The sequence below is a fragment of the Elephas maximus genome, chromosome 3, assembly GCF_024166365.1.
Source record: "Elephas maximus indicus isolate mEleMax1 chromosome 3, mEleMax1 primary haplotype, whole genome shotgun sequence".
Classification (NCBI taxonomy): Eukaryota; Metazoa; Chordata; class Mammalia; order Proboscidea; family Elephantidae; genus Elephas; species Elephas maximus.
Window position 1 is genome coordinate 62091228 of NC_064821.1, and position 24767 is coordinate 62115994.

Consider the following 24767-nt stretch of genomic DNA (forward strand, 5'->3'; position numbering starts at 1 on the left):
ACTGCTTCATGCCAAGCCCGTACAAAAAAAACGAAACAAAACCCCAAACCCGCTGCCGTCAAGTCGATTCCGACCCATAGAAACCCCAAAGGACAGAGTAGAACTGTCCCATAGGGTTTCCAAGGAGCGCCTGGTGGATTCGAACTGCCGACCTTTTGGTTAGCAGCTGTAGCTCTTAACCACTACGCTACCAGGGTTTCTGCCAAGCCCATAGGTTAGGTATTTTAACTCAGCCTACTGTGTGCCCTGGGCTAGGGTGGTCAAACCCAACCCTGCCCCCACCCCCACTCACCGCAGTACCCCATCCTGCACGCTGTGGCCAGGAGGCAGCTGACCCCCTTCCTTGAACCAGCGGAGCTGGGTGCCCCGGTCACTGGGCACAGCACAGTGGAACTCCACGCTGGACCCAATGCTCTTGGTCTCCAGCTGAGGCGTCACCTGCACAGTCGGCGAGGATCTTGCTGGGATGGAGGTGTTGGGGAGAATGCCAGTGGGTGCAGAGCCTGCAGGGACAGGGACAAGGTTCTGTGTATTATGTGTGTACACATCTTGTCCCTGGTGCTCCCCAGGGACCCAGGAAACCTCCGTCACAATGTTCAAAGGATGTTCTTCTGGTAGGCTTCTGACCAAGAAAGAGGCCTTTCACTGGCAGATCCATTCATTTGCTCATTCGGGCAGTCAGTTGTCCAACAAACACATCTAAGCCTGTGGAGGGCTGGGCTCTTGTGCTTCCGCAAGGCCCTGGCCTTTGGGAGGGGAGGGCAGCCCAAGACAGAGCCAGAGTCTTGGAAAGCCTCAGACATTTTAGGGAAGGGCAGCAAAGCCTATTCCAGCTCCAGGGAGTTGGCCATAATGACAACACTTACATGTGCAGGGGTAGACAGGAAGGTGGGTGCAAACACATGCTATCACCAGCAGCTAAGTGCCTACTATATGTCCTGGGCTTTACATATGTTTGTCTTCTTAACTCAGTCTACGTGGCAGGCACCGTTTTCTCCACCTTGTTGTTGTTAGGTGCCACTGAGTCAGTTCTGACTCATGGCGACCTTATGTACAAGAGAACAAAAGACTGCCTGGTCCTGCACCATCCTTACAATTGTTATGCTCTCCACCTTAAAGATGAAGAAACTGAGGCCCAGAGAGGTTACATGGTTTGGCTGAGGTCACACAGCTTGCAAGTGATTAAGCTGTGCTCTGAACCCAGGCCTGTCTGACTCCAGAACCCAGGCTCTTAACCACTGGGCTACACGCTTTTCTACGTGCAGAATCATGAACCCGACAGCCCTTGTGTAGCTTTGTGGCATTGACATGGGAGGCCACCTCTGGGTACGTCGGGGTAGGTGATGTCGGGGTGGGTGCCACCCTGTCACACTCATCATTGTCACCATCAAGCACTGACCCAGCCCATTCTGGGGCCTGGGGCAGACAAGCCCGGGCTGCTGAGAGACTGGGCCCAGTCAGGCCCTCCCTGAGCATCCTCACAGTCTGGCATGTGAGGCAGGAGGGGGTCTTTATGTAAACACAAAAGCCCCTGGCAGTGCTTGATCAATGCCAAGGGAGGGAAGCAGCAAAGAGAGCCAGGCCCACCTGGGGCCTCACAGAACAGGGGAAGGCCACGCTGGCATGGCACAGTGGAACTCAATGCTGTGTTCCAGGTGGGGCATTCCAGGCGGGTAACAGAGGCAGGCCTTTCCACCCCTGTGCAGGTCCCCCAGCACCTGTGGCTGAATGAGTGAAGGGTTCAGTGTTGGGCCTGCAGGGAAACTGACGCCTTCTGCCACTGTGAGGCTGGAGTGCTCACCTTGGACGGTTAGCTGGGCAAAGGCCTCTGCCAAGCCTACTCTGTTGGTGACCTGGCAGCGGTAGCGGCCTGAGTCCTCGGGGGCCGTGGGCTGAAAGTGCAGCAGCTCGTTCCGGGCGACCGCCCTCCTGGGGAGGCTGCCGCCTACCCGGCTCCACTGGAAGGTGAGCGGGGGTGTCCCGTGGGCCAAGCACTGCAGCTGTACTGTCTCCCCTGCCTGCACTGAAGCGTGCTCTGGGATCGTGGTGGCATACGGTGGGCCTGGTGAGGTAGGGGAAGAGGTGAGGGTAGGGCAGGTACAGAGGTCAGGGGGGAGCATGAAGCGGGATTCAGGCAACCTGGCAAAGGATGATGGAGCCCAGAGGACTGGGGATGAGGAAAGCAAAGGACCCAGGAGGTGCTGTGGGTTTCAGGCAAGGGCAGGCTCTGGGACCTGAGGGGCAGGGGACCCTCCGGGTAGGATTCTTAGGGTTCTTTTCAGGGTGGGTGGAGCCTGGTGGGCTCAGGCCTCCATGCAGAGCAGAGAAGGGAGACTAAGGGGTGGGAAAAATGCCTTACTATCCACGTGCAGGGCAATGGTGGCCTCCGCGTGGCCGGCAGGGCTAGTGGCATTGCAGATGTACTGGCCTGAGTCCTGCTGGGCTACCCGGGGGATGATCAGCGTGTTGCCTTCCAGCCGGTGCTGCCAGGGCAGCGGGGAGCGCAGCTTGGACCAGTGGATGGTGGGGGTAGGGCTGCCTGTGTAGTGGAAGATGGCAGAGGTCACTGAGCTGCCCCAGGGAACAGCTGCAGGTGGCGATAGTAGGAGGCTGTCCTGGGTAATCCCGTCCCTCCATGGTGGGCACTAAGTGGGCACCTCTGCCATCACTGGGAGATGCCAGCAGTGATGGCCCCTCCCCGGCATACTGGCATCTTTAGATCTCTTGTGTCCCAGGGCACCAGGGCTCTGCCTGCCCTGTGTGCCAGTCCCTGTCCACACCTGTGGCTGAGCAGCGCAGGGTGGCTGTGTGTCCTGCCTCCACGGTCAGCTCAACTTCTTCCACCTGAACCTTGGGGGCCCCTGGGGCCACGGTGCCCATGTCCACAATCACCTCCACCTGCTTCTGGGCCATGCCCAGTGCATTCTGAGCTAGGCACACGTAGGTGCCTGCATCGGATGGTTTAGCTGACGAAATCTGGAAGAAAGCAAGGAGGCTGGTTATGTGGGTGCTGAGGGACAGACTCTGACATCAGCCTCCAGCTCTCACTTGGCTTTATCTCTTCTTTCTATCATTCCCTTGGTTTTTTGCTCTCCCATCTAACTGTTGCCTGGGGGCTCATCCTGCTTGTTCATGACATCCGTCAATGCCATCCATCCAGCTACTTGTCTACCCATCCGTCCACTCACCCACCCATCCATCCACGTACCCATCCATCCATCTATCCATCCAGCCAATGTCCACCAATCCATCCATCCATTCCTCCATTCATCCATCCATCTATTGTCCATCCACCCATCCATCCATCTATCCATCCATCCACTCATCCATCTATCCATCCACCCTTCCACCAATGCTCTTTCTTCCTTTCTTCCACTTACCTTCTTTCTTCTCTCCATCCTCTAATCCACCTACCCGTCCACCTATCGTATCCCTTCCTTTCTCCCTCCATCCATTCATCACCCACCAGCCCACCCATCACTCTCTCCTCTAAGCAGCCATTCCAGGCTGGGCCCTGGACTAGGCCTCAGACCCAGAGAGGAAATACCCTGGCTTCTGGTCAGTGGGAAAGCTATGCCTCACCTGTAGCACCGTGTGGCTGTCCACATGCCCATGCATCCGCTGCTCCAACTTGTGGGGGGTGCCGATGCGGGTCCAACGAGCTGAGGAGTGGGGCTCCCCCGTGCTGACACACTCCAGGGTGACAGACTTTCCGACTTTCACTCTCACGGGGCCCTCGGGGAGCACAGACACTGACGGGGGCCCTGCCCAGAGGAACAGCCACCACTGACGCATAGGGCTCCAGTGGTCACGCACACTGTCACAGGCCCTGCCACAGTAACTGTAGGCTGGCACTAGTATCCCCATTGTACTGATGTGGAAATAGGCTCAGAGAGGGAGAATGCCCAAGGTCACAGGGGAAGTCAGTGGCAGAGTCAGGATTTAAACCTGGAGGTCTGAGCTTAGAATCTGGGCTGGAGTCCCACGGGGGTGACGCCTCTCACCGTGCACACTGAGGTTCACGACACTCTGGGCCACGCCATAAGCGTTGGAGGCCACGCAGCGGTAGGCACCGTGGTTGCTGGGCCGGGTGCCCATGATGGTGATGACAGAGCCGTTGGGGCTGATGTGGATGTTGTCTGTGGAGTTGGCATGGGGGGAGGATATGGTCAGTGAGGGTTGACCTGGCCCTGGGCTGCTATTCCTCCCTTCTAAAGCCTTGGCACTGCTAGCTGGGGCACTTGTGCCTCATGCCCCTAAAGTCTGCATCCTGGGGGTAAGCAGCTCTCAGAGTCACAAATGGATGCAGATAAGAGTCCTTAGAGACTCCTGGGTCCACCCCTTTACCATACAGATAGGGACACTGAGGTCCAGAGAGGGAAAGGCCTAACCCAGGGTCATACAATGAGTCTGGTGCCACCTTAGCCTGTTCCCCGCCTGCACCACACCCTCACACTGGCCTCCAGTCCTTCCCCCACCCCCTCTCCAGCTCACCCTCTAGCTCCTCGTTCCGGGTCTTCCACTCAAGCCGTATGGGGGCTGCCCCATCATGGATGAGGCACTTGAAGCTGGCATCCTGGCCCTGCTGCACAGTGCTACTGGGCGGGTCGATGGAGATGACAGGGCTCCTGAGGCCTGGGGACAGGGAGCCAGAGGGCTGGGCTCAGCAACGGTGGGGTGGCTTAACCAATGAAGGCCCTGCCTGGGCTCCAGGGTCTTCTCCTCCCGGCCCCTCCATGCATTCACCACACTTACGGTAGGAGGATCCGGTGCTGGGTGGGACTGTGACCGTGAAGGAGGCCTCCTGCTCAGGCCCTGAGCCGCCAACCACGCGGCACACGTACTCGCCAGAATCGGCAGAGGAGATGTGGTGGAGCCGCAGCCGGGAGCCGTGGGTCTGTCGGAGCGTGAAGTGGCAGCCATTAGGCCAAGCACTGGGACAGGGCAAGTCCCCAAGCTGGGCTTTGCTAGTACCAAGTCCTGCCATAGGCTCAGGTGTTCAGGGCTCCAGCTGATGCTGATAGAGGAAGCTTCATTCATAGACCCCTAGAAATCCAACCCACCCATATTACAGAGGAGGAAGCCAAGGACCAAAAAGTGATCTAGTAGCAGAGCCTGGAGCAAAACCCAGGTCTCTCAACTCCCAGGCTGGTGAACTCTTCCCCCCAAAGCATTGTATCCCCTTGTGGTCCCCAAGCAGGCCGGGAATTATAAGAGGTTTAGGGTAGAGAAGGGAACTGCAGGTCAAACCTTGCCTCTTCTGAAACCTGCTCCATCCTGGTCCCCGTACCTGGTGCCGTGCAGGCAAGCTGCCCCCGCGCTTGTGCCATGTGACCTGGGCGTGGGCCTGCCCGGGCACCACGCAGTTCAGATCCAGCGTCTGGCCCTCAGTCACATGAGAGGAGGAGGCTTCGACGTAGATGGGCTGGGCCAATCCTGGGGCTGTGGGCACAGGGGTGGGTGAGAGAGGCAAGGTTCTGGGGGTGGGTGGCAGGGACCTTAGGGGGTGGCACTGAATGCCAACTAGTTCCCCTGGAGGTGTGGTGGCTGGAGAGTGGCTGACATGGCTGAGCTCCCTTGACCTAAAAAGGGTCCCCATCCCTAGGGGCCAAGATGCTGTTCTGAAGCTTCCCCTGGCTCGGGGCGGGGGCGGCGGGGCAGGGGCTGCAGGGCCAACATGGAGCTGAGACTCAAGAGTCCTGCTGGGGGAGCAGGAAGGAGCAAGGCCAGGAAGGGCCCCCAGGCCTGGGTCCCAGCATTGCCCATTGCTCCTTGTCACTCACCAGGAATGGGGCCTGGGCTGGAGGCCTCAATTGTGACCAGGACGGAGGCCTCCAGGGTGCCTGAGCTGCTGGTCACTTGGCATGAGTACTCGCCAGAATCAGCTGGGGACACCTGGTTCAGCCTCAGCAGAGGGCCGTGGACCTGACCAGGGTAGGGGTGAGAGTGGAGAAGGGTGAGCTGGGAGGCTGTCCAATGCCTTCAGATGTCTAAGCCCTCTGGTACCTGTGCCCCAGGACTGCCATGTACAGTTAGGTAGGTTCCATCCTTCCAAGCCACCCCCTTTGACACCACAGTGTAGAACGTAAGTTTATTGAGCACTTTTTCTGGTGGGAGGAAGTTAAGTGTCCTGAGTAAGAGGAGCCCTTTTCTGGTTTGCACCCAGGCACTGTAGGACCAGTGGTGGCCCTGCTGTGCCCAGCCTACTCTCAACCTCCTGACTTCTGCCCCAATTCTCCCCAAGCTCCCGTCTCTGGGACCACCTTCCCTTCTGGGCTGCATTCAGGCAGACTGCCCGGGGTGGGGGAGCCCACTTACTGCCTTCTCCAGCTCCGTACCTGGTGCCGGGCGGGGAGGCTGCCTCCACGCTTGCGCCACGTGACCTGGGCGTGGGCCTGCCCGGGCACCACACAGTTCAGGTCTAGCGTCTGCCCCTCAGCCACTCGAGAGGAGGAGGTCTCAATGCGGATGGGTGGGGCTCCGCCAGAGGCTAGGACACAGGGAGAGGTCAGGGAGCTGGGACACCCACCCCATGCCCTCAACCCTATACCCAGGTGCCCAGATGTTCAGACCAGAGACCTCCACAAAGGCCGCTAATATTTCCCAAGCTAGTGTAGTATGGGGCTGAGCACAGGCTCTGGGGCCAGTCTGCCTGGGTTCAAATTCCAACTCTGCTCTTCATGAGTTGTGTGACTTTTGGAAAGTTATTTCACCTCTCTGTGTCTCATTTTTTCAAACTGTAAAATGGAGAACAACTATACCTACCTCAAAAAGTGAGAACGAAATGCGTTAATATGTGTAAATGTAATGGCAGTCAGCATCTAGCAGGGGCTTATCACGCTTAGTACTTAGCAATTCCTGTAGCAGTATCCTGATTTTTCCTATGCCATGTGTCCCCTGTGCTATTAATTACTTTACATTCCGCTTTCAATTCATTCATTATAAAAAAAAAAACTTAAATACTTAGCCCCTTATAGGCAATGCTTTCCGTGAAATCATGACATGCTTGACGTGTTGCTTTTTCCTAGTTGTTATTGTTGCCATCAACTCAGCTCTGACTCATGGGGACCTTATGTGTAACAGAACGAAACGTTGCCCACTCCTGTGCCATCTTTCCTAATATGAAACTAAAAAACCAAGCCCATCGCCGTTGAGTTGCTTCCAACTCACAGCGACCCTAAAGGACAGAGTAGAGTTGTCCCATAGGGTTTCCAAGTAGTGCCTGATAGATTCGAACTGCCGACTTTTTGGTTAGCAGCCGTAGCTCTTAACCACTATGCCACCAGGGTTTCCTTTCCTAATATACCAATATTAAAATAAAAGGTGTTTATCAGAGTGCCATCTAAATCTTGCATATCCCCAGAGGAACAGTTCCAGGTTTTGGAATACTCATTTAATGGTTGAAAGAGCTCAACTATCCCCATTTCACAGATGAGGAAGGTAGAGCACAGAGAGGGGAAGTCCCTTGTGGGCAGAGGAGATGGACTCAAGCCCATATAGGCCAGACTCCAAAGTCTGTGCTCCCAGAGATGAGTAGGCACTGCCCACAGGCCAGGGACCTGGCCTGGCTCATTGGTCCTGGGTCTTCCCAGCTGACCCGGCCAGGCTGACCTTGGAGGTGGGCAGGAGGCAGAGGCCTGTTGTCACCAGGTGCCAAAAAGCATTTCCTTCCCCCAACCTCTGCCTTCTGGCCTCCCTCCTTCCCTCCCTCCTCCAGCCTCCCAGCCCCACTGCAGGGACTCTCACCAGGGATGTGGACGGCGCTAGAGCCGGAGGCCTCAATAGTGACCAGGACTGAGGCCTCCACTGGGCCAGAGCTGCCCATCACACGGCACACGTACTCGCCGGAGTCAGCCGGGGACACCTGGTGCAGCCGCAGCCGTGAGCCATGGGTCTGAGCAGGGACAGGATGGGGAGACAGAGGAGCAGAGTAAGATACCCATATGGAATCCCTGAGGGCCTGGGGCTGGGGTCTAACCCTGACCAAGGGGCACTGTACCCCAAGGGGCTCCCTGGCCTTCTTCCTGGGCAGAGGATGGAGGACAAGGCCCCTAACCAGAGTCCCTATAGCCAGCAGCCCTCCCACCATCTCCTGCTCCACGTACCCGATGGTGAGTGGGGAGGCTGCCTCCACGCTTGTGCCATGTGACCTGGGCATGCGCCTGTCCAGGGACCACACAGTTCAGATCCAGCGTCTGCCCCTCAGCCACATGTGAAGATGATGACTCAATTCTGATGGGCTGGGTACCACCAGAGGCTGGGGGGTACAGAAGCAGGAGCTCAGAGCTTTGGACACAGTCAAATTTGGGATCAACTGGAATGGTGGGATTCCCAGCCTCAGAAACCCCTAGCCCGTGGGTAATAATAGTAAAAAAAAGCAAAAAATCAGTTGCTATCTAATCGATTTCAACTCATGGCAACCCCATGTGTGTCAGAGTAGAACTGTGCTCCATAGGGTTTTCTTTTTATTTTATTTTTTTGTTTTTGTTGTCGAGAATATACACAGCAGGGCATACCAACTCAGCAATTTCTACACATACAGTTCAGTGACATTGATTACACTCTTCAAGTCGTGCAGCCATTCTTATCCTCCTTTTCCGAATTGTTCCTCCCCCATTAACATAACCTCACTGCTCCCTAACTTTCCTATCTAATCTTTTGAGTTGCTGTTGCCAATTTGATGCCATATAGTTCTTAAAAGAGCACAATGCTCAAGGCAGATATTCTTTGCTAATTAAGCTAAACTATTGTTTGGTTTAAAGAAAACTTTAGAGTATCTTTTTGGTTTACGGTTTAAAGATTATCTCAAGGCACTAGTTTTGGGGTTCATCCAGCCTCAATGGCTCCAAAAAGTCTGGATTCCATAAGAATTTGACATAGGGTTTTCAATGACTGGTCTTTTGGAAATAGATCACCAGGCCTTTCTTCCGAGGCTCCTCTGGGTAGACTCAAACCTCCAACCTTTTGGTTAGCAGCCGAGTGTGTTAACTATTTGTACTCCAATAATAATAGTATTTATTAAGCACTTATTCTTACAGTGTGCCAAGCACTGTCCTAACGAGTCGATAACGACTCATAGTGACCCCACGTGATGGAGTAGAACTGGCCCCACAGGATTTTCTAGGCTGTAATCTTTATGGGACCAGATCGCCAGGTCTTTCTCCAAGAAGCTACTGCGTGGGTTTGAACAGCAAACCTTTCGGTTAGCAGCTAAGTGAGCGCTTAACCATTCTTGTGCCAGCAGGGCTCCTTATTAACTCATTTAACCCTCATGAAATTCCTAAGCAGTACTGCAACAGACCTTTCCGCAATGATGGAAGTATCCTATACCTGCTTTGTCCAATACAGTGGCCATGAGGTACATGGGCTACCGAGCACTCGAAATGTGAGGAACTGACTTTCTAGTTTAATTGAATTTGAATTGCCACATGTGGCTTGTGGCCACCATACTGGACAGTGCAGTTCTGTGAGGCTGGAATTATTGGTATGCCTGAGAGGAAAGGAACTTGCTTAAGTCCCTTAGTGGTGCAGCCGGGGTTTGAATCTGCAGCTTTCTGTAGAGCCCCTGCCTGGACCACCACTGGGTCTGAGGACTCTGACTCCAGAACTACTCCTGCCTCGTTTCTGGGCCCTCATGAGACTCACCGGAGGGGACACTGGTGCTGGGGGAGACCGAGACCACGATGGAGGCCTCCTGGGCATCGATGTTGTTGTTGGCCCGGCATACGTACTCGCCTGAGTCAGCCACGGACATATGGTGCAACCGCAGGCGGGAGCCGTGGGTCTAGTGGGAAAAGGGAGTCGGGGACTAGCAGGATCACTGACTGGCTCAGGTCTCCTCCCAGCTTCCCTCGTCGGACCCAGGGCAGAAGGGAGGCTCCCAGGATTCTCAGCTAATGCTTCAGCCTCTCTGTCCATGGGGCTGCCTGCACTGCCCACCCCAGGAGGTAGGGGTCCCACCCCCACTACCACGGCTCCACTCTGTACCTGGTGCCGGGCGGGGAGGCTGCCCCCACGCTTGTACCACGTGATGGTGGCCTGCGGCTGCCCAGCAACCACACAGTTCAAATCCAAGGTCTGCCCTTCCAGAACCGTGGGGGATGAGGACTCGATCCTGATTGGTGGGGAAATGCTGGGCACTAGGGACAGAGAGGAACAGGCAACACAGCCAAGTCAGATGCCAGGAACGGTGCCAGGAAGCGCTCTGCCTCCCCCTGCCCTCTTTACTCTCACCGTGGGAGGAGCCGCTGCCCTGGATGGTGACGATGAGTGACGTCTCCTGGGAGCCAGCACCGTTACTGACGTGGCAAACATACTCGCCTGAGTCTGCTGGTGTCACCTGGGGGATCCGTAGCCGGGAGCCCACAATCTGAGGGAGAGCAGGTGTCAGCAGGTGGGGCAGTACCTCCATGTCTCGGGCGCTGCTGCTGCCTTCCACAGGACCCTAGGAGCCTCCCTGCTTCCCAGGGGCAGAGAGGCTGAGTGGGGCCCAGTCTCCATCACAACTTCCTCCACAGCTTGCCTAAGGCTCAAGCAGAGTACATGGCCCCTCTCTAGACTCAGGGGGGTGGGGACAGTGTCTCCAGCCTCTGTCCTGTTCCTACCTGTCACCTCTCTAGAAAGCCTTCTGAGAACTTCCCTGGCATCTGTTTGCACAGTGCCCTATGCTTCCTTCTCCTATGGCTCCTATCACACACACTGTGCTGTCGTCCTGCCTCCCTCCAGTACCAGGGGCTCCCCAAGGGCAGACACTGGGCCTTATTCAATTCTGGGTCCTCAGCGCCCAGCACAGGACATGGCATGGAATGGATTCTCAGGAAAATTTAGTGAGCGAGTGAATTATAGAATGTTCAGCTAAAATACAACATCCATCTGAAGTCAGAGGATTTCTTTGTGTATCCTCAACACTGGTATGGGGCTTGCGGAAGTATGCTCAATGTCTGTTGAATGAATGAATTGAACATAGAGTGTGGTGCTGAGAGCCCCTCCTCACTTCCATCAGTGCCAGTGTGCCCTGCCTGCTGGCTCCATACCTGGTGCCGGCTGGGTAGACTGCCGCCACGCTTATACCAGGTGATGGTGTGCGGGGCCTGGCTGGCCACCAGGCAGTTGAGGTCCAGGGTATGGCCATTGGCCAGGGAGGCCGAAGAAGACTCGATGCGGACAGGGTACACCACACCCTGGGCTGGGAAAGCAAGAAGGGAGGCAAGGTATGGGAGCTGCTGGGGGTGGAGCTGGGCCCCTAGCAGCCCCTCACCACTTGCTATGATGCTGAGACACTCACTATGGGAGGGGCCAAGGCGCTGCTGGACAGTGACGAGAACTGAGGTTTCCTGGGTGCCTGCGCTGCTGGTCACGCGGCACACATACTCCCCAGAGTCGGCAGGAGTCACGTGGGACAGCCGCAGCCTCGAGCCAAATACCTAGGCAGAGCAGGAGGGAAGCAGACTCAGAGACTGGACACTGGGGCTCATGGTCAGGCTCCCGGCCCCTTCCCTGGCTCCTCCCAGCCTGGCCCAGCCAGCTGGAACACAATGGAAGCTCTTTCAGGGAGGACTGCCATTTGGGACCCTTCTATTCTCCTGCCCCAGGGCTAAGTGGGCAGTTGGGCCTCAGAAATGGGTCCAGCCTACCACCTTATCCATGCCATGGACCACTGCAATTGGGCACCAGGGAGAAGCGGGAGACCAACATCTGTTGTCATGCTATAGGATAGGTGAAGTAGGTAGTGTGAGCCCATTTGACAGATTAGGAGATTCAGGATCAGGGAAGTCAAGTGACTGGCCTAAGGTCACATAGCAGACAAGTGGCAGAGCCGCATCTGAACCTGAATATGCCTGAATCAAGGCCTGTGCCCTTTATGCTGCAGCTATGACAGTCCTTCAGGCTCCTGCTTCGCTCCCCGACTCCTACCTGGTGCCGGGCAGGGAGGCTGCCCCCACGCTTGTGCCATGTGACCTGGGCGTGGGCCAGCCCAGAAACGAGGCAGTTCAGGTCCAGGGTCTGCCCTTCAGCCACATGTGAGGAAGATGACTCAATCCGGACTGGAGGGGTGACTCTGAGTGCTGGGGACAGAGGACAGAGGGTCAGTCCTCGGCTGGGAGGGGAGGAGAAGAGGTGTGAGTGGAGGCAGGGGCTACTAGTCTTGTGGGAGGTGGAGCTGGGTTTTTCCTCTTGATCCTGCCATTGCTGGATTGGGAGGCCCTGGAGTGGGCCCCCAACCCTCCCTCCCACCAGCATCACTCACCAGGCACAGAGCCTGCAGGCTCAATGGTGACCAGGACTGAGGCTTCTTGGGGCACAGAGCCACCCACCACGCGGCACACGTATTCTCCTGAGTCAGCAGGGGACAGCTGGTACAGTCTCAGCAATGAGCCGTGCATCTGGCCAGGACAGGGGGCGGGGTCAGAGGAAGCCCTCATAGGATCCTTGTATGTATCATCTGCAGCCCTGCCTCACTCACTGTCTCCTGAGGCCTTGCCATCAGCTCCAGATCCATTTCCCTGGCCTGTTTGGGGGTAGGGGAGTGAGCTCTTGCTCCAGGTGTGGGGTGGTGTGCAGGAGGAGCTATAGGGGATTGGGTGAACCCTAACACCATACACCATCAATTCTGAGATACACTTTCAACATCGCTGAAGTCAAGCTGCATCTCATATTATCTTACAATTATAACTGGCAGTTTTTGTTTTCTTAGAGGTATATAAAATAATAGTACATATTGCAATCAATGGTGTGCTAAAGTCTATAAACTACGGTAATATTAACAGCTAATGATATTATGGTAATACCAGTAGCTCACAGCACTTTCTATGAGCCAGAGCTCTGAGCACTTTGCATACATATTAATTTATATAACCTTCAGATAGTATCATTCCCATTTTACAGAAGCTGAAACCATGGCACAGAGAGGTTAGGTAGCTTGCCCAAGGTCATACAGCTAATGAGCGGTGGCACCAGGATTCACACGTAGGCTGGCTGGTCCTCGAGTCTGGGCTCTAACCACCGCACAGGTGCTTCTTCAATGGGGCCCAAGGTCTCCCTGCTCTGAGAGGAGCCTCCAGCCTCCCACCACCCAGGGGTCCCCTTCTCCTCTCGGTCTTTCCATTCTTCAGCTCCATACCAGGTGCCGAATGGGTAGGCTGCCCCCGCGCTTGTGCCACGTGACCTGGGCATGGGGCTGCCCAGGTACCACACAGTTCAGATCCAGGGTTTGCCCCTCGGCCACATGTGAAGAGGAGGACTCGATGCGGATGGGCTGGACGCCTCCAGGGGCTGGTGGCATAACATGGCCATGGTCATTCCAGTTCTCCAAAGCTGTTCCCACGCATCCCTATTCTCCCTCCCGGCTTAGCCTGGTGGCCCCACTCACGGTAGGCCAAGTTGGCTCCCTGGGTCCCTGTTACAGTAACTGTGATGGAGGCCTCCACACCATTACTGGCCCGGCAAACGTACTCGCCCGCATCAGCTGGGGAGGCCTGGAAGATGTACAGGCGGGAGCCGCGGACCTGGGCAGCCGTGGGCAGGAGAGTGAGAGGGGGGCTTCCAGAGCCCAGCACCCCTGCTCCCCTGAGCTAAGAATTACAGGTCCTCAGCTCAGAGGCCACTGGGACCCCCATAATCCACATGCCTCCCATCCCTGGCTTGGCCCTGGCCAGCTCCCACCCACCCTCCTGGCACTGTGTACCTGGTGTCGGGCGGGGAGGCTGCCCCCACGCTTGAACCATGTGACTGGGGCATGGGCCTGCCCTGCCACCACGCAGCTCAGATCCAGTGTCTGCCCCTCGGCCACTGTGGGAGATGAGGACTCGATCCTGACAGGTGGGACAGGTCCTGGGGCTGTGGGCACAAGGGTGAGGGTGGCAGATGCTCCTCCCAAGAGAGGGCAGGGACTGTACCCTGGAGCCAGCTCAGCCTTGTCTTCTGAGACCAGGCCCACGGTGTTGGGGTTTGGTGGCCTGGGCTTGATGTCCTCAGCTGAACAACCCCAAGGAGAGGTCAGGGTGGAGGAGGAAGGAAGTGGGGGAGAGGAGGGTAGCTGAGGCTAAGAGAGAGGCAGGAGAGGCAGGGCAGAAACAAGGAGGGACGTGGCATAGAAAGGAGTGATGAGAAGATGGTGGATGGAGGCTAAGGCCCAGAAAGGTAAAATAACTTGTTCAAGACTGACAAGGGGCAGAAGAGCCAGGATGTGAACCTAGGTCAGTCTGATTCCCCTGGGCTCCTGCCCCCAGTTCAGCAACAGGCAGAGTCACTTGGTCCTCACCACCTTGGAAGGCTTTTGACCTCTTTCAGCTTTCCACGTTATTTGGGAGTCACTCACCAGGGATGGAGCCAGAGCTGGAACTGGAGGCTTCGATGGTGACCAGGACGGAGGCCTCCAGGGGCCCGGAGCCAAGGACCACACGGCAGATGTACTCGCCTGAGTCAGCAGGGGACACCTGGTGCAGCCGCAGCAGTGAGCCGTGGGTCTGTGTACAGTGAGAGTGGGTTGGGAGGGGGCCAGAGCACCCTGATCCAATCCCTCCAGCAGGCTGGCCTAGGGGGCTGTTGTACCTGGTGCCGGGCAGGGAGGCTGCCCCCACGCTTGTGCCACGTGACCTGGGCATGGGCCTGTCCCGGTACCACGCAGTTCAGATCCAGTGTCTGTCCTTCGGCCACATGCGAGGAGGATGACTCGATGCGGATGGGCTGGGTACCGCCTGGAGCTGGGGCTCCACCGGGGGCTAGGGCACAGAGGAGCTGGCTCAGAGGCCTGGGATCCTGAGTCCCAGTCCTACAGCCCTGGGCAGAGGTGCTGGAACATGACCCGAGCTTGGGAGGCAGATGTGAGGCCTTTCTGATGCTAAGACCATGCTCTTCTGCCCCTCAGCATGGCCTGCCAGGCACCTTCTCACCTCTCTCACCTCCAACTTGGACTCAAGGCCCATTTGCCTGACCATGACCTCTTGATCTGTGATCTTAGTCTGCTCTGGCCCACAGGAAACCAGGGACATTTAGTGTCCAGGCCGCAGATGATAATAATACAATTCCTTTGTGCTCAGGAAGCACTTGACATGGGTATCATCTCATTTAAACCATACCATAACCTAGCAGGTGCACAGTATTGTCCCCATTTCATAGATGAGGAAACTGAGGTCCGGAAAGGTAAAGTAACTTGTTCAAGGCTTATAAAGGGCAGTGCTGGGATTTGAACCCAGGTCATTCTGACTTCCAACTCAGTGTTCAACCCTGCACTGCTGTTTCCTGACAAATTTTGAAAATAGCACCCTCATCATGGGGCCCCAAGCAAGCCAGATCAACCTAATCCCCATGCCCAGCCCCTCCTACCCATCTCCTGGAGCAGGGAGTAGAGGGTCAAACCTGCCTATAATGTCCTCCCTGTCCCCAGGCCCCTGGAGATCATAGGCACCTTCCTTGGGAATAGTGGGGAGATCCTAGGCTCCTGCCCAGCCCTGCCTGGCTCCTCACCTGGGGTGTAACTGGGGCCTGGCTGGGCACTGTGGACAACGGAGACAATGATGGAAGCTTCCTTGGGGCCTGACCCATTCTCCACTCGACACACGTATTCTCCAGAATCGGCTGGTGAAACCTGGGGGAGCCGTAGTCGGGAGCCGTGGACCTGGGCCAGGTAGAGGAAGAGGTATGAGGACAGGGAGGGGCCGTAGTCACCACGCCCTCTGAGCCTTAGTGAGTCTTTCAACAAACACTCACTGGCGCAGCTCTAAGCCGCCCCACACAGAAGTTGGGGATAGAAGGCCTTGAGATCTGGCCCCGCTTAAGGAGAGTGCCCTGGGCAATGCGAAGCCTCCACCTGGGCAAGATCACCCTGGCCAGAGACTTGCAACCCTAGAACCTCTGCCCCGGGCTCAGGAACCCTCATACCTGGGCGTGGGGAGGGAGGCTGCCCCCTCGCTTATACCATGTGACCTGGGCGTGGGCCTGCCCTGCCACCACACAGTTGAGGTCGAGCATCTGTCCTTCAGTCACAGAAGGGGATGAGGACTCAATCTTGACTGGCGGTGTGCTGCTGCCTAAGGCAGGGGGCCAGAATGGTGTAAGTTGGCCTCAGGGGTGCCCTGGCTGGCCCTCCCTGCTCCCTAGCCCTGGAGGCTCCTCACCTGGAAGGACGACCACCTGGATACGGGCCTGGGCGGTGCCTGCCGGGCTGGTGGCCACACAGAGGTAGAAGCCGGCGTCGGCGGTTGTGATGGCTGGGATGAGCAGTGTGGCAAAGTCTGTGCGCTCCGACCGGGCCTGCCACGGGGGAGAAGAATCAGCCATTAGAGAGTGCAAGGCAGCCTGGTAAGGGCTCGCTGACTCAGGAGAAAAGGGGGAGCATAGAAGGTAGAGGCTGGCACAGGGCCAAGAACAGGGAACAGTAGGGCACTACCAACCATCTGCCAATTTGTTGTACAGTGGTGGCTTTCGTGTTACGGTGATGCGGGAAGCTATGCCACCGGTATTTCAAATACCAGCAGGGTCACCCATGGTGGACAGGTTCCAGTGGAGTTTCCAGACTAAGAAAGACTAGGAAGAAAGGCCTGGAGATCTACTTCTGAAAGTTAGCCAGTGAAAACCCTATGGATTACAACAGAATATTGTCTGATGTAGTGCTGGAAGACGAGCCTAGTAGGTTGGAGGGCACTATACAACAGCTGCAATAGCGGACTCAATGCCAATAATCATGAAGATGGCACAGGACCAGGCAACATTTTGTTCTGTTACACATAAGGTCACCATGAACTGGAGCCGACTCAATGGCAACTAACAACAGAGCACCAAGGAGGCCTGAGCAGGTAGCAAAACAAGAGGCGGACAGTTGCTACCTGCTGGGACGTACCGTCTGAGTAGCTTGCTGTCTTGGAAGGGAAGGGAACCAGCAGACAAGGCGATGGGGTAGGAAGTGGAGGTGGGAGGGTCGGGGTGGGTGTGAGGCGTCTGCTGGGCCTGAGCCGGCCTGATCTCCTCACCTGTGGGGGGAGACTGCCCCCTTCCTTCCTCCAGGTGATGGTGGCACTGGGCACCCCTGCAGCCCTGCAATACAGCCTAACGGTGCGGCCTTCGTGTACCTGGGTCCTCTCCGGGCTCACCTGGACCCTGGGCCCACTGCCCCCTGCAGACACAGCCCGTGAGAACAGCTCCTAGGCTGTCCACCCGGTTCCCAGTCCCCACCAGCAGCCCGCCCCCTTACCGTGCACGTGGAGCATGGCCCTGGCCACGTGCTGCCCAGCGCTGCTGTGGGCACGGCACAGATACTGGGCCTGATCTGAGGACTCCACGGCTGGCAGGCGCAGGATGCCACCATGGATTTGTGCCTTCTGAGGGAGCTGGCCACCAGGGCCCCCTGATACGGAAAAGTGGGGTCAACATTCACTGGGTATGAGGCTGCCCTAGCTCTCTCCAGCCAGAGTTGTAGACCCCACAGCCTGAAGTCCTGCGCCTGCTCTCCCCCACCCAGGAGAGCCAGAGCTCTGAATGTCATTCCCACCACAGCCTCACCTGTCCACTCAAGGGTGGGTGTGGGGTTCCCCGTGGCACTGCAGCGGAACTCAGCCAGCTGCCCAGGCTGCACCGTGAGTTGTGGTGGGTGGATGGAGACCACAGGGGCAGATGGGGCACCTGAGGCTGACAGGGGAAGAGAAGAATACATGGTTAGGGTTGGGAGTGTTGTCTGATCCATGGCTACTCGCTTGGCTTCCACTCTTGCTCCCATGGCCATCTGTCCACACAGCAGCCAGAGGGAGCTTTTAGAACATCAAGGAGGTCTTGTCACTCCTTCACCTAAGACTTGGCCGTGGCTCCCCGCTGTTTTTAGAATAAGATCCAAACTCCTTACTATGGTCCACCATATTCTGCATGCTCTGGATATCCTCTACCCACGTCTCAAGGTTCCTCACTACCCTCCCTCCCTCAGCTCTAGCCACACTGGCCTTGATGTTCCTCAAACACACCAATGTGCTCCTGCCTAAGGGCCTCAGCATGTGCTGCTCCCTCGGCCAAGAACACTCTGCCAGCTTTTTACACAGCTGGACCCCTTCTCTTCCTTCGGGTCTCAGCTCAGATGTCACCTCCTCGGAGAGGCCCTCCCTGGCCACCCCAGTTAGAGTGGCCCACCCTTCCCCTACCTCATTTCTCTTTTATTACTGTTTATTCCTGTTCCAGCACTCATCACCATGTGTAATGATTTTGTTTATTCATTTGTTCCCCTGTTTATTGTCTCCCCAGCTAGAACATATACCTCAGGAGGGCAGAGATCCTGTCTGCCTTTCTTTACCCTGTATCTCTGAAGCCTAGACCGGGACCTGGCATATCGTAATGCTCAGAAACTACCAGTGAGTGAGTAAACGGTGCCCCGGTCCCGATTGTCCTAGGAGACAGCGGGGGCTGGGTTGATCAGGTAGAGGGGTGAGGGGCGTACCTTGCACATGCAATGTGGCTGTGCCCTGGTCCATGGCGAACATGTTGGAGCCAGTGCACACATAGGTGCCCGCATCACTCGGCTGTACATTGCGAATGGTCAGGATGCCATTGAAATCCATGGCTCGGGATGGCAGTTTTCCATTGTGCAGGCGGGTCCACACCAGCGTATAAGCTGGAGACTGCAGGGCAAGGGGGATGGGGTGGGAGTCATGCGTGGGCTCAGAGACCCCAAAAGATAGACCCCTTCTTGTCCCTACTCTCTGCCCTGCCCACCTTGCTCTTGGCTGTGCAGATGAAGGTGACGTCAGATCCGGGGCGCACACTCTGGCTCCGCTGCTCCTCTATGGTCACTGTGATGGGCTTGCTTGGTGCCTCTGTGGGGGTAGGAGGCTCCCCTGGTGAGCTGGGGCCTGGCCGAGACCCTATCTTATGGTCACTTTCTCCCTCCCCATCATTCTCTCTGGACCTTCCTTCTTCCTGGTCCAGCTTAGATTCTCCCAGCCCCTCCTTCCCCCCCTCATCTTGGCTCAACCTAACCTCCCAACTTCTCTCATCCTGCACCCAAGCAGCCAGCGGAGGTAGCTGGAGAACATCACACCGTGAGTTCACTTGACTCAAATTCATGATCACAGACCTCAAGTGAGCTCCTGACACTTCACACTTCCCCTCACTCCAACTGGGTTTCTCCCTCTGGTTTGAGTTTCTACACTCATAAATATCTCACATTTGTTGGGAAAATAGGAACTACTCATCAGGAATTTTCCCATCTTCCCAAGTCTACTACCTTCTCATTCCCCAAAGATGGGACCCTTCTCCCAACCCAGTCCCACCCCTCCTTCTTCTGAGTGCTGGATCCCCTCCCAAGGACTCCCTCCCATGGCTGTCCCCTCTCTTGCTACATCAGTCTCTCCTCTCTATCTCCACGGGCTCACTGCACTCCATAAATACGTTCTAGAATTTTCCATCTCTAAAAACCTCCTGCTTGACACTTCCACCAAACTACTGTATCATGTCTTGGACTCCTTCAAAGCCAAGATCTTCAAAGTTTTATCTACATTTACAGTCTATACTTCCTGCCTTCTTACCATTCTTTGCCTTATTCCAGCCTGGTTTCTACCCCATCTCTTCACTGAAAACCACTCTTCTTAAAGCTTGATCTCCAAGAGTTATTTCTCTGTTCTTATCTTACTTATCTATTAATACACTCAGCTACTAACCAAAAGGTTGGAGGTTCAAGTCCACCCAGAGGCACCCCAGAAGAAAGGCCTGGTGATCTACTTGTGAAAAATCAGCCATTAAAAACCTATGAGCCTAGTTCTACTCTGAAACACATGAGGTCACCATAAGTAGCAGTTGACTTGGCGACAACCGGTTGGTTTATTTCTCAGTGGCATCTGGCTAGGCTGACCACTCCCTCCTGGAAACATTTTCCCATCTTGGCTACCATGACACCACCTTCCCTGGTTTCCTCCCCTCTCACTGGCTGCACCCTCTTGGTCTCTTTTTCTGCCCTTCCTCCTCAACTAGACATGTCTAAGCTGGAGCTCCTTGGGGCCCTATCCTCCAGCTACATTCTACCTGGGTGATCTCACCCTGCACCATGGTTTTAAACACAATCTATGCCAGTAGCTCCCAAGTTTAGTTCTCTGGCCTGAGTTCAAGGCTCATCTTCAAATATCTGACAGACGTACCCCCTTAGATGTTCTCCCAAACATCTCAAACTTCAACAAGCTCAAAACCAAACTCATGCTTCCCTATCATCTGTTTGTAGCAGGTGTTGCTGATGCCCTGCTGTTATGGATTGAATTGTGTCCCCTTAAAATATGTGCTGGAATCCTAACTCCTATCTATACCTGTGAATCTAATCTAATGAAATATAATGTAATCATCTTCCACAGTGTAATCTAATATAATCAATTAATCAATCAGCTGAGGTCCTACCAGTGTAGGGTGGGTCCTAAATCCAATCACTTCTGGATTATAAAAACAGCAGAATGGACACAGAGACATGCACACGAGGAGGAAGACAGATGTCACATAAGGATAGTCTATAAGCCAAGGAACCAAGGAATGCCTGGGCCTACTTAAAATGAAGGAATTGACACGGCCAAGACCCTGATTTGGACTTTTAGCCTCCAGAACTAAGAAAACTAACTTCTGTTCTCTAAAGCTACCACCTTGTGGTATTTGTGTTACAGCAGCACCAGGAATCTAAGATATCTGCCCACATCCCCTCACCCTGTCACTTTGGTACATGTCTGCTTGACCTCTAGCTGCCAGTCCCTGCATTTCTTTGCATGAGGCCTTCTCAGACCACTGGAGCCCACTCTTCCTGTGGTGGGACAGAAGTGCGTGGGAATTGATGCTCTGGAATAGACCTACATCAATGGCTGATGGGAGCTGGTGTACACATACCCCAGCTCCCTCAGCCCCAGGACAGGGTGACTCCGAACAGCATGTGTTTCACCGGTCCCCAGAGTTTCCTCTGCTGGATTAAACAACAACTGCCCACAGTGGTAACTCACTTTATTGGATGCCCTCCCTCCCGCCTCACCTCCTTCATTGTTTTTCCCAGGATCCCCTCCCAAATAAATTATTTGAACTCATGTACTTGTATCAGGCTCTGCTTTTGAAAGACAACTTCCTCTTGGAGCCTCCCTCATCTCAGTAAACGGCACCCCTACCTACCCAGCTGCTGGGATCCAGACACCTGGGCATCATCTTGGACATTTCTCTTTCCCTCACTACCACAAATGAGTCCTGCCAATTCTGCCTCTAACACTGGTCTTGAATCCATTACTTCTCTGTTTCTCCATTGCCCTCATCCAGGCAGCCTCCATCCCTTCCTGGTGGATGAGCACAGTAGCTGCCTGGCTCTGCAGTCTGCAGCCCAGGTCAGGATAGGTATTCTTGGGGACAGATGGAGAGGAGGGGGCCAGGGACTCACCAGTGACCAGCAGCTCTGCCCGGCTGGTATTGGCATGATAGTGATTCCGGCAGGTGCATATGTAGACCCCTGCATCTGAGGGCTGGACACTGGGGAAGTGGAGCTCAGAGCCTGGTGGGAGGGGGATGGGAACTTGTCAGAGCCAACATACCCCTTTTCCCTCCTATCCCTATATTCAAAGATAGGTCCCCAGCCCTTCCTGAGGCAGCTCAGGGGGCTGCAGGGCCTGGGGCCATAAGTACCTTGATGGCGCTGCTGGGTGCTGCTGGGCACAGGCCGCCCATCCTCACGAGACCAGTAGAAGTAGTGGGGTGGGTTCCCACTGACCTGGCACCGCAGGGAATGGGAGCCACCTTGGGGCACTATGCTCCGAGCAGGGTGGACCTGGACCACCAGTGGGGCTTGGTCTGCTGTCAGGGGACAGGGGAGGCCATTCAGACAGGAGGACCCCAGCATGAGGCATTGCCTTAGATAGCTCTGCCCTCCCAAAGGTGCCCCTGGAGTGATCTACCCTCGGCACCGTCCCCACAGCTAATATCCCCCAAACACTAGAGATCCCCAGGCTCCCTGCCTTGTCCATCACCCCCATCCTGGGCCATGGTCTCACTTACCCTGTGGCACGCACCGGCCCCCCCGCACATTGGGGTTACCCACATAACCTGGGGCACACCTGTAAATTGGAATAAAGAACAGCTTTGTCAGGTCCCAAGGGACCCAGTGCCTCGTGGTGCGTTTGTGGGGGCCAGAAACTCAGCCTGCAGGCTCAGAGTTCTGGAAGGACCTCAGGGACCAAAGAGACCCCAACATAGGGCCTTGGTGAGCTGAGGGAAAGGGAGTGTATGCATGTTAGTAGGCTGGGGAATTGGGGAGGTAGGGCCTTTATTCTCTAAGGAAAATTCATTCAACAAATGTTTATTAAGCAACTACTAAATACCAGACACTATGCCAGTGTTGGAAATACAACAGTGAACACAATGATGTCCTTGCTCTTATGGAACTCGCTATCAAGGAGGGAAACCAACATAGAAACTCTATGTAAAACGAGAGTGAGGGAAGTGAATGGTGGCTGGGAGGGCACAGAAAGGGCCACAAATCCAGCCCTGAGAATCAGGAAGTCTTCCCAGAGGATGGAATTTCTGACCTGCTATATTCCCTTGGAAGAGGCTATACTCTTCTTTCAGAAAACTTATCATGGTTTGTATTTATATATTTGTATGATTCCTTTTTCTCTATCTTGTCTCCTATCACAAGTGGTGGACTCCCTAGGGGACTGGGACTGAATCTGAATCTGTTTTGTTCACCACCTTCTGCCACTTGGCCCACTGCATGGCACACAGTAGATGCTCAATAAAAATTTGATGAGTAAGTGAAGGAAGCTGAGTCTTGAAGGCTAAGTAGGAGTTAGCCAGGAAGAGGAAGTTTGGGGGTGAAGAATGTTTCATGCAGAGAGAATAGGATGTGCAAAGACCTGAACGCTAAGTCATGAAGTTAAGCCCAGCTGAAGTATAGAGTTTGGTGTCAGAAGTGGGATGAAACCTAAGATTGGGCTACAGGGGTGCCTGGTAAGACTGGTAAGGGCCTATTCTGAGGGAAATGGGGAATCTTAGAAGAGTTTTGGGCAGGGGAGGAGACCTTCTTGGGCAACACCATCCAGGACTCTTGCCTAGGAGTCCACTCTATGACACGCCCTTCATTTATAAACTTACTGCTCACAGTACTGGCCAGTGTAGCCAGGTTCACAGGCCGTGCAGCGGTACCCACCGGCTCCCAGGCTCTCACAGGTGCGGGAGAACCTGGTAGGGGGAGGCAAAGGTCAAGCCATGAGAAGCCCCTCCCCATCCTGCTCCTTCCACTTCTGCCTTGGAAGCCAGAGCAGTGTCCTCCACCCCTCAGCGAGAGCTCTTCCTTAGGCCTTGGACAAGGGCACCCACATGTTTTCAGGGTTGGTCAGTGGGCAGGCACAGGGCTGGCAGTCCTCAGGCGTCCCAGCCGTGGCATCTCCATAGTAGCCGGGTACACACTGCTCACAGAACTCCCCAGAGGCATTGTGCTGGCATTGCTGTGGGACACAGGGATGTCAGCCACCAGGCATTGGCAAAATTTGCCAAAAGCCTTACAATTTTGTGATCTCTATATAGAAATTCCATTTTTGTGAATTTACATTAAAAAGACAATCACGGAGGAGCACAAAGATTTCACTACAAGGATGTTCATCTCAGCAGTGTTTACAAAAGCAAAATGCTAGAAACACACCTAAACATCCATGAACAGGAAAATGGATAAATTAAAAAGTATACCTGCCCAAATAGCTATCAAAAAGGATGGCGTCGATTGTATTTCTGACATTTTTCTGCCGGAGGAAAGTAAATGTATACACCTGGGTATCTGGGGGCAAAGCTTTGAAAATACATATTTCATCATAAAAATATGTGTGGGTTTTATATTCTCCTCCAAAGATAGCCATGTTGATTTCATTAACATAGCAAGTTCTGCTCCAGGTTTGCTAGTGGCTCTGTGACCACCTGAGTCACACCTGAGCACCTACCCTGGACTATGCACATACCACCTGGAAAAGTCCAGGTATAAACAAGACTTAATGATATAGTAAGCTGTTCATGAAATAGTAAGTGAAAGAAGTTGATGACCAAGCAGGATGATCCTAGGTTTACTTTTAAAATGAAAAGTGTACCAGTATGTTTAAGTATGTGCCCAGAAAAGTAGAACTCTCCACTCTGATGTTGACAGTGATTATCTCCAGGTCATAGGACTGCAAGTGGCTTTTACTCTCTTTTTGGTTTATCTCTGTAATCTGACTTCTTCTACAGAAAACATGTGTCACACTGGTGATAATAGCAAGCACCAGAGTTTTCTTTATATTAAACCCATTACTGTCAAGTCAATTCTGACTCATAGCAACCCTGTAGTACAAAGTAGAACTGCCCCACAGGGTTTCCAAGGAGCGCCTGGTGGATTCGAATTGCCGATCTTTTAGTTAGCAGCTGCAGCTCTTAACCACTATACCACCAAGGTTTCCTTCTTTATATTAGAAGAATGTTATTCCATAGCTCTGGCCATCGCCCACATTCCTTGATGACCAGGCCTGCTGATCCACAGTCTTCGTCTCCACAAGGCCAGACTCCACAACCTTGCCCCTGACCTAGGAGTATCTTGCTGAGGCCACCTCTCCCTATCCCATAGCCAGCCCTGGTCCCCACCCCAGGCCCAGCCAAGCTGGTCCTCCCACCCTGGCCCTATTTGCATCTCACCGAGCAGGCCCCAGTCTCTGGGTGGCACAGGTCTGAGTGGCCATTGCATTCACATAGCTCACAGTGGCCGAGGTAGAGGCCACTCCCAGTGCGGGTGTAGCCTGGGGCGCAGTCCTGGAAGGCAAAGAGGAAGGCTG

At 54.8% G+C, this 24767-nt stretch overlaps 1 protein-coding gene across 10 annotated transcripts in view; it reads right to left on the reverse strand.

Annotated features, from left to right (window-relative positions):
* Positions 1–24767, reverse strand: part of HSPG2 (heparan sulfate proteoglycan 2) — a 117789-nt gene that overhangs the window by 13461 nt on the left and 79561 nt on the right. For 3 of the 10 annotated variants that reach the window (XM_049878194.1, XM_049878192.1, XM_049878199.1), the window contains 39 exons: positions 24631–24744; positions 23296–23423; positions 23071–23157; positions 21976–22034; positions 21607–21774; positions 21365–21475; positions 18691–18791; positions 18416–18596; positions 17497–17622; positions 17189–17341; positions 16968–17110; positions 16116–16251; positions 15880–16028; positions 15466–15616; positions 14551–14720; positions 14318–14465; positions 13685–13836; positions 13370–13505; positions 13121–13272; positions 12248–12383; positions 11914–12065; positions 11285–11423; positions 11034–11185; positions 10234–10369; positions 9988–10139; positions 9646–9784; positions 8106–8257; positions 7747–7894; positions 6339–6490; positions 5784–5925; positions 5291–5442; positions 4756–4897; positions 4495–4635; positions 4005–4139; positions 3583–3764; positions 2781–2976; positions 2360–2539; positions 1802–2062; positions 293–503 (listed from right to left, as the gene is read on the reverse strand). In XM_049878194.1, the coding sequence (XP_049734151.1) occupies positions 293–503; positions 1802–2062; positions 2360–2539; positions 2781–2976; positions 3583–3764; positions 4005–4139; positions 4495–4635; positions 4756–4897; positions 5291–5442; positions 5784–5925; positions 6339–6490; positions 7747–7894; positions 8106–8257; positions 9646–9784; positions 9988–10139; positions 10234–10369; positions 11034–11185; positions 11285–11423; positions 11914–12065; positions 12248–12383; positions 13121–13272; positions 13370–13505; positions 13685–13836; positions 14318–14465; positions 14551–14720; positions 15466–15616; positions 15880–16028; positions 16116–16251; positions 16968–17110; positions 17189–17341; positions 17497–17622; positions 18416–18596; positions 18691–18791; positions 21365–21475; positions 21607–21774; positions 21976–22034; positions 23071–23157; positions 23296–23423; positions 24631–24744 (5765 nt within the window). The remainder of the gene's footprint in view (positions 1–292; positions 504–1801; positions 2063–2359; positions 2540–2780; positions 2977–3582; positions 3765–4004; positions 4140–4494; positions 4636–4755; positions 4898–5290; positions 5443–5783; positions 5926–6338; positions 6491–7746; positions 7895–8105; positions 8258–9645; positions 9785–9987; positions 10140–10233; positions 10370–11033; positions 11186–11284; positions 11424–11913; positions 12066–12247; positions 12384–13120; positions 13273–13369; positions 13506–13684; positions 13837–14317; positions 14466–14550; positions 14721–15465; positions 15617–15879; positions 16029–16115; positions 16252–16967; positions 17111–17188; positions 17342–17496; positions 17623–18415; positions 18597–18690; positions 18792–21364; positions 21476–21606; positions 21775–21975; positions 22035–23070; positions 23158–23295; positions 23424–24630; positions 24745–24767) is intronic. The other 7 variants (XM_049878195.1, XM_049878193.1, XM_049878196.1 and 4 more) reach the window with 6 other exon arrangements.